Source organism: Cyphellophora attinorum (assembly GCF_001299255.1).
Source record: "Cyphellophora attinorum strain CBS 131958 chromosome Unknown Contig2, whole genome shotgun sequence".
NCBI classification, from domain to species: Eukaryota; Fungi; Ascomycota; class Eurotiomycetes; order Chaetothyriales; family Cyphellophoraceae; genus Cyphellophora; species Cyphellophora attinorum.
The window spans coordinates 1,195,560-1,208,624 of record NW_017253230.1 but is presented as its reverse complement, the minus strand read 5'-3'; the positions used below and the strand labels follow the sequence as shown (position 1 = coordinate 1,208,624).

Below are 13,065 nucleotides of genomic sequence, written 5' to 3'. Positions count from 1 at the left end.
TTGAAGAGCACCACTGCACGATGCCAGTGGAGACAGAATTATCCCCGCTATTTCTCCACTCTTGACGCCTGAAGATGTCGATCTGACGCCTATTCAATTTCACCTGAAAGCATTATGCGATATCGTCCCCTGGGTCTAATGATGGCAATCAGACTCAGCAGGCAGCAGATGAACGAAGAGGGCTCAAAAAGAATGATTAATGAGTGCTTCCAGGCTGCTGGTTTGTGTTCACTATGTGTACATATATTACTTCCATCGCAGAATTTGTCTGGGGTATCAATGAACTGAATGTGGTGGTCCAAGTAGAGACCTGCTCAAGCCATCAACTCATCAATATCGACAGGCGGCGAATAGTCGTCCTCCGGCACGTACGGCCCTCGCTCCTCCTCTGAAGCACCATGGAACGCTTCTGCTCTCTTCATGGTCTCAATGTCCAAATCAGTAACGTAGTTCTGGCCATCGTTGTACGCCAGCCTGACCTCGTTTGACCGGTCCAGCATCATCTCGTCTTTGACAAGTCGCCTGGGGCCATCGTAACACACCATGACTCTCTTCTTCATCGTGGTCTTGTCGGGTGACATGCCCCACGATGGAGGGTAATTACTTCTCCTTTGCTTCTTCTTTGCGACAGCTGGCTTGACACCGCCTTGTGACCATGTGAAGCCCTTCTTTCGAATGCCTCCGGAAATTACAACTCCTTGCTTCTTGGCTGGCCGTACGGTGAATGAGGTGCTCTCGTCTTCATCGTCGCTATCGTCCTCATCCTCTTCTTCGTCCAGCTCCAGATCGACTGACTCCTCCTCGGCCTTGATTGAGTGGCGTTCAAGTGTTGCCATCAGCTCCGGGTTTGCCTTCACGGAGGCCATGTGCTTCTGATTGATCGCTTCGGTGGGCTCCTCCTGCTGCACGACCCGCATCACGCACTCGTCCAGATGCTCGTAGAAGTCTTGCGCATTGTTGAATGTCTCCTTACACGTCGAACATTTCCCAGTAGCATCTGCGCAATAACTTGAAAGCTTCTTGTTCGATGAGCCCGAGGGTGACCGCTTCCTGCTGTTTGGGGGCGCTTGCTCCACTTGGTGCACTGAGCACAGATGTCTCTTGAAGACATCAGCGCGATTGAAGCTCTTCTCGCTAGGTGTGCCTGAGCCAGGACAGAATCCGCACACCATCGTACCTTTGTAGTGCGTCAAGGTGTGTCTGTTCTTGTCGTACTTGCGCGCGAACCCTTTCTTGTGGTACTCGCACGTCGTAATTGGGCACTTTTCAGGCCTTTCGGTTTGGTGCGTGAGCATGTGCGCTTTAATGTCCTTGTACGATTTGCCGCATTCTCGGCACAGTCGGTTTGTCCCATCCTCGAATTCGGACTGTGGACTTGGGTGCGTCATACCTGATGAGTAATATGAACCCTGTGACGGTTGTCGTAGCATCTGACTGTGAGGAAACGGCGCATAGATGCCAGGATGCGTAACTTGTGTGGTGAATTGAGGGTTGTAGAAGGCTGGCGAAGCAGCTGGAGATGGCATCGGTGAAACGTGGCTGTAGCCGTTGGCGTATCCTGACTGATCTGGGTAGCCGATAAGTGATGGATCTGTGTCAGACAAAGTTAGCACAAGATTCGAGAAGATATGGGATGCGTTCGATAATGCGATCAACAGTAAGAAAGAATAGCGGAACATGCATGAACAGGGGAGAAGGAAAACGGACAGTTGGAATTGACGGGCATGTAGCCGCTCGGGCTTTGCCCAAAGTATTGCGCTTGGAAGGAGGCGTCGGATTGAGCCAGGGAAAATGCATTGCACTGGGCATAATGAGGTTGTCCTCCGTCATTGTATATGCCGTTCGACATGACATTTCGTGAGGATTGGGGTGATGAGGTGGTGGGAGTTTTGGGGTATGCGGATGCTGGAGTAGAAGGAGATTTGAATTTTGAGGGCATGGGATATTGTTGCGGCGAAGGTGTATTTGAACAGGAAAGAACACGTGTGGTCGTGCAACTTGTGGGTGTGTTTGCCAAGGAAGCAGAGAGTTGAGCGCTTTCAAGGTCGGACATCGAACAAGCTTTGGCATGTTGTGCTTGCGCAGAGGAAAGACGTGACTCACCAACGGAACCATCGAGCTTCTCAAAAGGCATCGGAACCTCAGAGGAATAGTCGACTGTACCGTCCATGGCGAAAGCGTCTTGGCTAACAATCGCGGGCATACCGGTCATCACGCCTGTGTCGTAGAGGTAGCTCTCTTCCTGAGAGTACTCGATTGAAGGACCAGAATATGGCGAGCCAACTGTGGATGACGAGCCGCTTCGGATGGATCCGTTGGACGCGCTCAAGCCCGGCGCAAAGTCGTGCTGGTACGCGCTGTTGCTTGATGTTGTCCGTGTCATTTGAGGCTTTACACCAGCATGTTCTGACGACGCGAACCACAGTGATTCGTCTTGTTGTTGCTGATAGTGCTGTGGATAATATTCCATGTCGATGGTCTGGTAGTCCTCGAGCTGATATTGCTGCCCAAAGAAAGTGTCGCCACGAGATTGCTCGACAGCGAGCATTTCAGCAGCGAGCGACGGGTACAGACATGAGAGATAAGTGCAGATGAGGCAGGTACTGGGGCTTGGGCAGGCGTGTGGTTTTGTTGTACCTTGAACGATAGTGTGTGCTCGGTTGTACCAGAGTGGGATGGTCGATAAGGGAAAGACCTAACACGAGTTCGTGAGGTCTGGACCCCGATTTGGTTGTTGTTGATTCGAAAGGAGGAGAACCTATAGAAAGGCTGGCTGAGGGGTGCCGATCGCTACTACTTAAAGTATGGTACAGCTGCGGGAGCCGTAGCGATGCTGGATTGGCGAAAGACGGAAAATGGTCGGTTCGAGTGAGGGGTTGTGGTAGATGAAAAGGGTGGGTGAGTGAGGCTTAAATCAACTCAGGTTGGGAGTAAGTTGGGTCAGGTACGACAAGTGCTGTTGGGGGACGAGATGATGGTGTGGTGCAGTAGTACCGATATGGTGAGATATGATATGGTAAGAAGGCAACCTGTTGTGATGATGATGTTCAGTCGGGGGGCGAAATCAGATCATAAGTACGAATGAGCATTCATGTTATGAGAGCACGAGTTGACCGCAGCAGTTATCAAGGCCGCGTTAGAACATGACCCCAGAGAAGCGAAGGGAGCCACTTTGAGCCCTACGGTGTCCCTGGGTTTGCGCTAGCTACTAGCGCATCTCCATTTCCTGACTATTCTGGGTGCCATGACGGCAAAGGCAAAGTTCCGTCATTACAGCTCCGTATCGTCGACCGTGCCTCGCGCTAGTCCTCGGAGTGGCCTACTTGCTCCATAGCGATCGCTGATTCGTCGGCGTGCCCGAGCACTGCTCCAATTCTACGATCTTTACAGTCGGACAAAATTATTGAAGTACACACCACCACATCAGTCGCACGAACCCTCTCCTCCGACTTCCCAACCTCTTCGTGATCACGACGGAGGAAAGGCAGCACCGGATCTTCCCACCAAGATTAGCATTTGACTTTGCTGCGGTAAATGGCAGCGGTTGATGCCGTTGAGGTGTGAAAACAACTCAGTCGCACTCGTACCTCGTCAACCGTGCAAGAGTTGCTATACCGGCAGAGGCGTAGCCAAAGTTCCCTCCGTATTCATCACAGGGGTTGCATTGATGAAGAACTGTGGCAGAAACATCATGACCTGGCTGCCACGTGGAGGATGATGCAAGGAAGACTAGACGCACTAGGCTTTGTTGAGGAGGTCCACGCCATATGCGACAACGACGACTTGTCGGTAGGGAAGACTTGCCGCAACGGGTTTTGACTAATCTCAAGTCGGGCAGAGCTTTGGACTCCCCGAGATGAAGAGGGGCACAGCTTGAGCGAATCAGACTCGGGTTAGGGCATCGTCGCCTGCAGAACATGTTCTTTTGAGTTTCCGGCATCACGGCTTCTGATCAGACCAGGTCATTACCGGTCAGAACGGACATGAGATGGACCCCGTTCGTGTAGGTCATGTGTGATTGGTCTTTTCGTATCTTTCATCGACCTGCGGTGACAGGATGCAAGCGAAGACCCACAACCTCGCACTCCGGTGCCCTGATTAGCTCAGATTCTTGTTCGTGGCTGGTGTGAGGCGCAGCCGGACTTCGGATTGGCTGTCTGCGGAGGTGGACAGGACTTTTTGACCGCTTGCCCAGCGATCACAGCCTTCATCTGTGGCGTCAGTTCTGAGGAAGCTCCTCTCTTCACCGTGTTTTAGGCGTGAGATCTTCTCATGACATTGTGCTCGCGCTGCAGCGGCGCGTCATTGTGATCTGCTTGGACGTTAAGGTCCCACTCATGGATCCGCTAAGGCACTTGACGATGCTTCCAGTCTCTAATCAGAAACTACGACGTACGTTAAGCACCTTGATCCGTGGATGTTTGCTCTGACGAAAGCCATGTTGGCATGTGCTTGTGTAGGTGCCTTTGGCTAGTCATCGTATTTTATAGAATGGCCAGGACTATCTGGGCAGCTCGGCATGATCGATCATGAATTGTGGTTGCTCACACACTGCCTGTCGAAACTCATGGAGTCATGGACCAAGAAGTACAACCGGCAAGTTCCTAAGTTTCAACGTCCTCGACCCCTCACAAGAGCCGCATATGAAGCAGGCTTGGACGCCTACACATAGAGCAGATTTCCTGCCTATGCGCTTGGAGATGACGCTTCTCAGACTCCAGTTTCCAAGAGCCTAGTCAAGTAGAGTGATACGTGTATGGTGAGATATTTCCCATCGCGGAGGATAATTGAGTAATAGTCGATGGTACTGTGTCATCTGTAGATACAAAAGTAACAAAGTAGTTCAAGAACTATGGGGCCAGCATTTCATCGCGGTTGTCAGCAAGATGCAGAAGTCCAATCAAATCGGCAGGCGCAGCTGGTGCCCGGAGACAAGTTCTACCATGGTCCACCACCACTGCATGGTCACCTTTGAATGGGTGCACTCGCAGCCCCCACCTGAGTGACTTCGAGCCTCTAAGTGGCTCGTCACTGCCCGTTCACCTCACCTCCTTCATCAAAAATTATCACTGATCGCAAAAGACACTGTCCTTTCAAGCGCGTTTTGGTCGCTTGAGGCAAACATCGACTTGGCTGTCAGTGGTCGCAACCCCGGTGAGTTTCTGTTGATGGTGGTGCACTGTTCATGAGCTCCAGCAGCCTGACAGGAGCAAATATACCCGAACCCAAAAATGCTGCAGTCTACACCCAAAGTTGACCATAGGCTCTGCAGAGGAGCTGCAGTGTGTAACACGGAGCACGGCGTTAATGTACCCAACACGATCACGATCATTTCGAAAGGGACACGGATCGTTGTGCCTGTGCCAGTGCACCGGTTCTTCAAATCGCGAATCGCAGTAAACCAGGCCTCCCTTGGGTGCCAATACGAACACGGGAGTCCTTCTGTCAGTCTGGGAGCTCGTGTCTTGAACCTGGCGCAGAGCAGGGCAGCAATAATGCCACGTTTCTGCCCTGTCGAAGTCCTGCAGCCCTGTGTACAATACGGGCTTCCCAAAAGACCTCGAAGTGCCCCTCACCGCCAAGTCACCATCACGAGCGGTGGCTTACCTGGGAAGACGAGTCGATTACAGTCTGGACCATCTTGAATGCGCACTTGGACTTTTCCTTATCGTTCCCCGTCTCAATAGGAGTGTTTGTGGCTCTGCTGTTACCCACCTCGAAGAACAGACCAATGACCTTTCCCAACGACTAAACTCTGATCTCGTAACTCTCTGAGTATAGTTGTTTCCGTTCGTCCCGCCAGCTTTAGATCTGTATGCTAGACGAGTCAAGTATGCAAAGCTTGAATGGAATACAGAATCATCCAGTGCTCTTCTTCGCCGATGCAGGCAACAACTCACTCACATGTTCATGCTGTTGTATCTATGCACGGCAAGAAACCCTTCATCAAAGTTTGGAGTCTGGAGACTTAGGCAGCTTTACTGGAGCGACCCCGTCCCTCCAACCCCACCCCTCTAAGGAGCTTTCATCCAACATCTTCATGCCAGACGCTTCACAGACTTTGATCACGACACTGCGAACGGCTTTGACCTCCTCCTCCGTCGCACCGTTGTTCAGTGCTCCAACAAGATGCCCCTTCAGTTGTGGATTGACGTCTTGTGGTATCAAGCTAGCCAGAACCACTATCAGGAGTCTCAGTCTCGTGCCAATCTTTATGCCTGAAGCAGTAGTCGAGCGAGGGCTGCGTGTTACTTACCGTATGATGTCTCTGGGGCATTCAAGATCCCCACTGGACTCAGGACGTAGCCATACTCCAGTCGGGCAAGCAGTCCAAGGTCTTCGGTACCGGAGTTATCCATCTGGCCCATGACCCGTCCCGTCACCTTGCCGTATACTTGATCGAAGAAGCTCTGGCCCCTTTGCAATATCTGCGAAACGGGTGTCCTGTACATATCGTCTGTCCTATTGGTGGGTGAAACACCCTTTCCATAGGTCGGTTCATCGAAAAGGTGTTTGGGTGTCACACCTTTCAACGCGAATAATGCATTAATGGTCTTTGGCAAGCCGATGATCGCGGCAGACTTGACCAGAGCTTCACGTGTGCGCCGGGCAATCTGAAGCTGCTCATCCTGTGACGGCTTGACGTCCTTCGCCCCGCCGCCGTGCTCGAGAGCGTGCTGGAAGACCTTCGGGATCTCGTCTGGCCGATTGAGCGTCGACAGTGCTGTTGCTGCTAGTATGTACCAAGAGTTTTGTGGTAGCCGAGGGTAAGACCTAATTGCCGAGAGCAACGACGGCGTGACGACTGCCGGCAGTCCCATCGTAGGAGCACTTTGTGTGTGAGCCTAAGGCGCCGATGATGGTGGCAAGAATGGTATATGTGTCCCGCTCTGCGTCGTACCTGGCAGATGTCATGTCGCCGTTGATGCGTCTTGTCCATCATCAGGAGGGTCCTCGGTGATTGATCAAGGCCCGATGCGACGCGCATGCCCGGGGCCCCGGCCGTTCTCAGTCCATGTCCGGGCTGCTCGCCGTTGAACTCTGGGCACCCTAAAAGATCTGCAAGTCTGTGACTTTGTGAGCGCGACGACTGTTTGGAACCGCTCGACTTGCATCACCAAGATACAAATCATTATTCTCGTTGGGCTCGCCTCGATGAGCTCTGTACTACATCCTCCAAGATTTCGGTGGTCTACGATGCATGATGGCAGGTGAGACGGTGGGCAGTTCCTCTTCTGGCACTGCGACTCTCAGCAAAGCATCAATTGGAGTCTGCTCTAGTACGACGTGACTTCTCCTACATCGAGTCTGATGAGATGAGTCGTCCTGTCTTGCTACGCATCCATGCGCAAGCCACAACAGCGCATAGCAACGGATATCGCGCCGCCACACAACCCAGAGGAAAATATAGGACCTGGCATTCCTGGCGATGGCTGTGCCCTCCAAGTCCGCAGGCAAATTGACTTCACCGCATCAACTGTCCGTTTCGGGCTTCTTGTCTAAATTTACTATTAGCATCAGATTCATCGTGGAAATCGGGCCAGGGATCCCGTTGAAGGCTCAGAATTGTTTTGTAGGTCGACATGCAGGTTTCAGAGGAGGGTCACTTGAGTGTTACTTTGTAGTAACAGATTCATCATGAAAACCAGACCAGGGAGGCCGCTACAGCTGGATTCTTGTATTGGATGGATGTCGCATAGTTTCCTGACAGACATCTCCCTGGCGTGACAATCGGGTGACAGCACGACATTTTATTGAGAACGTCAAATCGATCACACAGAGTCCTCCTTGGCCTGTAGCGTTCAAGACAGAAATCCGCAAGGGTTTTGTCCCTTTCAGATCTCCTGCTTCTTCTTCTTCTTCTAGTTCTTCTCTGACTGCATTGTCTAGCGCCCAGACCATCGTACTCGGTCAACTACCCCAGACATGACGGCGGTCATCCCCTTCAAACATGGACTGGCTGGCTGACCTTTGATCGGTTGAAGAAGTCACAGGCAGCTTTTCGCCATGAAGAACACGTAAGTGTGATGATTTGGTCAGAGCCAGATACGTATTCTTGCCTACAGTGGCTACTTATGCAGATGCGACACTCCAAGAAATGCAGCAGACCCATGCCATGAGTATCAACGCCCGAATGTGATGTTTTAACGTCCAATTGGACATGCAGCCTTCTCTTTCTGTCCCTCACCGTCCCCATATATCGCGCCCTGCACGATTAGTCCTGCCGAATCGGCAACAACAACCCACCCTTCTCCTCCAATAGCGGTGTCCGACTGCCGACACTGATCACGTCCAACGCCTCCTCTTTCGACAGCTTTCCCTTGACCAGCTTCTCCACCGCACCCGTCAGTGACGCGCACACGGGCTCGACCTTCTCGCTCCACAGATGGCTGGCAGCCAGTATCGCCGCCATAGAAACCGTGGTCGCCACACAGCAGCGAAAGAAGCTGGGCACAGGGTAGCGCATATGCGAGACGAGGACTTCGCCTGCCCAGCCGTCGCCTTTCCAGCCGTCGCCTTTTGATTCGAATTCTTGGAATTCTTCCATTTGGGTACCGAAATGTAGGAGCCAGGCGAATAGGCTGCGCAGGAGGGTGCCGTGGAGGAGGTATATCGCGAAGCTGACCTTGCCGAGCCAGCGCAGAGGTGGACGGGACAGCAGATGGCGGGCGTGTGGAGAGATAATTATGCTGAGCAACAGGAAAAGACCGCCGATCGTGCCGTAGAGGCGCTCGATGTTCAGGTCGCCGAACGTTGTCAGCGCGAAAGACTGTAGGGACGCGGACCAGGGCGAGCCCTCGGGATGTTCGCTCGGGTAGGACATGAGAACCAGGGCGAATATAGCGATTGGAGGGCTGAGGTAAGGAGATATTGTTGTGAGCTGAGCAGGCGTTGCCGAGACAGAGGACTCGGCCATGATGATGCCACCGAAACAGGCGAGGCCGATGTAAGGGTCTAGCGTAACATGAGACCAGTTGACCGAGGACAAGGCGAGCAGACAGAGGGAGACCGTGCGCCAAAGGGACGTCATGTTTGCGGTGACGAGAAGGGCGATGATCGTCATGAGGCTGCCTTGTAGCAGGTAGATGATGGCCCATTGTGGTTGGTCATACTGATTGTCTCCCCCGAATTTCCATGTATTGATGAGGGCATCCCTGAGATCTCCGATGGCCGCAAAGATGTTGGGACTTGCGGCCGGAGTGTTCACCTGCAGCCAGAAGGCGTCGGAATGCCGAGCCATCTCGTAGAGTCCGAATTGGCAGATGAACCAGCTCCCAACGGTAGCAAATGTGGCGGGAAAGAACAGCCTGAAGATCCTGCTGAGCGACGAGGCCGCCAGCTTGCTGGCAGCAGTGTCGACCTGCTCATTTCTGATGAGGCTGATAGGTTTGAGCGAGTTAACGAACCCCAGCAGTATGAAGAAGACGGCAACCCAGGAATGTCCAGAAGCAAACAGCCGGAAGATGGGCCGCTGTAGCAGCTGCGGTTGCTCACTGCCGGGAGCACAGCATGGATTGACGAGGGCGCGGGCGTAGCACAGCACCAGATGCGAGGCAACGACGTACAGTGCGGCTATTCCGCGAAGTCCATCGGCAAACGCGGTGTCCTGCATCGTCCGCCGTTGCACGTCGGCATCGAGCCTGAGGTTGATGTTGTTGGCATTGGACAACGAGGGTAGCGTTGGTAGCGCAATCGGCCGGTTACGTGTCGCTAGCCGTGCTGCGGATCCATACATTCGAGCCAGCATCGCGGACGACTTTTCTGGTGAGATGTAGTTCTGGAGAAGACCCTTGGCTCCAAGATTTAGGTTCTATAAGGAATGTGCGTTGTTCAACTCCATCGGCGGCAAGTACAACCCAGGAGTGCAGCCAACCGTGGTCGCTGTTCGGAAAGAGTGATTATGCGAAAACGGAAGTAGCGATGCCAGCCCAAAATCGCTGCCCTGGGGTTGATGAAGCAGCCATTAACAGAATATTGAATCTTGTGGCGGGCGCTGCATGGGCTTCCTGAAACATCCCTTCAGGTGACGAAGCTTTTCCCCAAGCCCATAAAAAGACATCAACTTCAGGTACCGAGCCAATGACACGCGCTTCCGAACCCTTTCCAACACGACAGTAGTCAGGGGGAAACTTTGATCCATCCTCCTTACTAGGGTTTGTGCATATAGAGAGAACTGCGTCCTATCGTCCACGCGGCGAGAACGTTCATTCCTTCTCGAATCTATCGCATATAGTCCTCTGAGAGTGATGCAGGGTTCACCTCCCGTAGGCTCGGTCCAGAGATGTTGTCGGCTCCAGTCGTGCAATTCCCCTGGTGAGAAATTGTAACAATGCACTGCCTCCAGAATGGATCAGTGAAGCCGCCAACGCGTTTCGAACCACTTGGGCAACAAAGGCAGACGTTCTCCACTGACGCATATTGACATGACCTGTCACATGGAACGAAAGACAACTGATATATCGAGGTAAGGGATGCTGTCTACGTCACAACTAATAATGCCATGGTCTCCCCCAGGTACCGATCCGTTGATGGCTGAATACTCCTTACCTCGACCATCCGAACCGTGGACACGGGTCTTCGGCGTTTCTCATACTTGCCTCGGCGCATTCAGGCCTGCGCTGCACTTTATCAATTTTCGGGTCCAGGAGGGCGCTGAAGGTCTAACAAGCTTTTGATGGTCACGTCGGTTGGCTTGAGATCAGCCTCACTTAAACGTTGAGTATCTAGGAGTGAGGTACCAACAAATCCTAGCCAGGGAGGGCGCTGTAGAAGTTTGACCCAGATCAACAGCATCGAGAGTCGGAGAGAACGCCCGGCTCTCGCTCCCACAGCTTGCCGTCTCTGTGGTCTCTACAGCTCACTGTGGACAATCTCATCCTTCGCAAACTCTACACGACACAGTCGGCCATCTGCGCGCTCAACCCATCGATCACTCCCCACTCCCGTCCAGGCGTAGAACAGGCCCACCGGATCGTACTTGTCTTTGACTTTCAACAGCTCGTCATAGTTTCCACCGTAGAAATCTCTCTTCCACTCATTCTCATACGGACTCGCCTCGCTCAGATATGCACCCCCATCCGGCGCGACCTTCTTTATCGGCTCCAACAGCACGCTGTTCATGAAGTCATGCGCTTCAGCATACGAATGCTGCGGTACAGCAGCGGTGTAGTTGATAGGAACGCCGAGCGCAAGATTGAAGATCGTGCTGCGCAGTTTTGGGTTGACTGAGACTGGGTGGGCCGGCAGGTTGGCATTGAGGTTGTAGCTAACACCTGCGTTGCCGGCTAGGTTGCCGATGTGTAGGAGCGCGTCGATGAGCTCCTCGCTGGGCCCGCCGTCATTAGAAGTTTCGACCAGGGATCTGGGGATGAGGCGGCCGTTCATGTGGTAGTCGGAGGCGTTCCAGGTGCGCGGGACCGAGGCGAATGCGGACGGGTAGTCGGGATATGTGTTGGAAGAGTATTCGTATGGAAAGTCGAGCTCCTTCAGGCGGGCCCTGGTAGGCTGAAGCAGAAAATCGAGTTGCTGAGCTGTTAGGTCTGGCCCAGCAGCCGGAAAGATCATGAATGCGGTCGGGAAAAGAGCCCAAATGACCGTTACGCCGCTGTCGAGTGTGGCCGGGAGGGTGCTGAGAAATGTACGGAAGAAGGACTTGAAGGTCTTGGGGTCCCGGTTCGGTGGGCGAGTAACAGTAAGTAGGGCAATCGAGATAGGTGTCTCCGGATAGGTCTTGATCGTCATTGACAGCACCACACCGAACGTCCCGCCACCGCCTCCTGTCAGCGCCCAAAAGAGGTCTGCGTGGTCGTTATACGGCGTGATTGTCAGCAATTCTCCGTCTGCTGTGACCACCTCGAATTCGAGGACCTGATCGGCACCAAGGCCGTACTTCGAGGAGAGAATACCATGACCACCGCCTTGGACCCATCCACCAGCCAGAGTCACAGATGGACAATTGCCAACGACGACAACGCGACCGTGCGAATGCGCGAAAGCTTGTGCTTCTCCACCGCTAACGCCGGCACCAATCTTCATGGCGCCTCCGGCATAGGTCGAGGACTTGAAGGTCGGCAGAAGTTGTGTAGATTTGAGATGCAATGTCCACAACGCGAGAGCGTGTGCACCCGTCGACTTGCCCAGGTAGTCATGACCGGAGCTTCGTATCACAAGACGGATATTGTGCTTGCTCGCAAAGGCAAGAGTGGCTTGGTAGTCGGAAAGACCTGTCGCATTAACGGCATAGAGGACGTGGTTGCCGATCACACAGGGTGCCTCGGGTGGCGTGAACGGGTTGCAGCTGTCGTTGCTCCATTCGTATGCCATAGGCGACGAAGAAGATGGGAGATGCGTAGCAGGAAAGAACCAATTGTCGCGGAGTGTGGCACATTTCCCTTCATCGTAAGTCGAGCCATGGCAGACGGAGGCGATCGGCACAGTCCGGATCAGTCTGCCCGAGATGCTTTGGTTGAAGTCTGCCCAGGTCTCGTCGGTCGGCCATTGCTCGTCTCCAGGTATGACTCGACAAGAAGGTACGTCGTGTTGGTGACGTCCGATGACACTAGAGATGATTAAACTCGCAACAAGGGTGCCTCGAATCACTCCTTGAGCAGAGCAAATGCGTCCCATGGTTGCGAATCAGATCTCTTTGAGTGGCCGACGTTCCACCGCGACATGACCGGACATTATGGTCCATTTATACGACAATTGCACTTGTGGTTCCCTCTCCTGGATGAGATTTTACCCCAGGCGATCGTTTATTGTGCGAAATTCCGACCCATTTCCTTTTGAGCTGACGATCGATGCTTCTCCCGTCTATAACATGACTATACGCCGAGGCTCCCTCAATCCGTCATCGCTTACCGAATTGCGCGTTACACGCATACCCAATGGAAGACAGTCTCATAATTTCCAGGATAGATGAATCAGCGACCCGATAGCTATGGGGTGAAGCACCTCGTAAGCCTAAAACATTTAGCACGAGTTGTGTAACCGCAAGCTGGGACTGGCCTGGTACGTTTCAACCGCGTGTGATCCTGCTGACTTTGCGCAAAAACCTCTTGTCCC

At 53.2% G+C, this 13,065-nt stretch overlaps 4 protein-coding genes across 4 annotated transcripts; all 4 read right to left on the bottom strand.

Moving 5' to 3' along the window:
• Nucleotides 1-314: 314 nt before the first annotated feature.
• Nucleotides 315-2,548, bottom strand: AB675_2757 (uncharacterized protein; the record flags this gene model as incomplete). Its single annotated transcript, XM_018142753.1, has 2 exons — nucleotides 315-1,591; nucleotides 2,104-2,548. 2 exons carry the CDS (start codon nucleotides 2,546-2,548, stop codon nucleotides 315-317), a joined length of 1,722 nt encoding a protein of 573 aa, XP_018005300.1.
• Nucleotides 2,549-5,946: 3,398 nt separating this feature from the next.
• On the bottom strand, nucleotides 5,947-6,821 carry AB675_2756 (uncharacterized protein; the record flags this gene model as incomplete). Its single annotated transcript, XM_018142752.1, has 2 exons — nucleotides 5,947-6,182; nucleotides 6,257-6,821. The coding sequence occupies 2 exons, from the start codon at nucleotides 6,819-6,821 to the stop codon at nucleotides 5,947-5,949; spliced, it is 801 nt and encodes a 266-aa protein (XP_018005070.1).
• Nucleotides 6,822-8,215: 1,394 nt separating this feature from the next.
• On the bottom strand, nucleotides 8,216-9,748 carry AB675_2755 (uncharacterized protein; the record flags this gene model as incomplete). Its single annotated transcript, XM_018142751.1, has 1 exon — nucleotides 8,216-9,748. The coding sequence occupies one exon, from the start codon at nucleotides 9,746-9,748 to the stop codon at nucleotides 8,216-8,218; it is 1,533 nt and encodes a 510-aa protein (XP_018004925.1).
• A 1,103-nt stretch (nucleotides 9,749-10,851) lies between these two features.
• On the bottom strand, nucleotides 10,852-12,627 carry AB675_2754 (6-hydroxy-D-nicotine oxidase; the record flags this gene model as incomplete). Its single annotated transcript, XM_018142750.1, has 1 exon — nucleotides 10,852-12,627. One exon carries the CDS (start codon nucleotides 12,625-12,627, stop codon nucleotides 10,852-10,854), a length of 1,776 nt encoding a protein of 591 aa, XP_018005295.1.
• Between the last annotated feature and the right edge of the window lie 438 nt (nucleotides 12,628-13,065).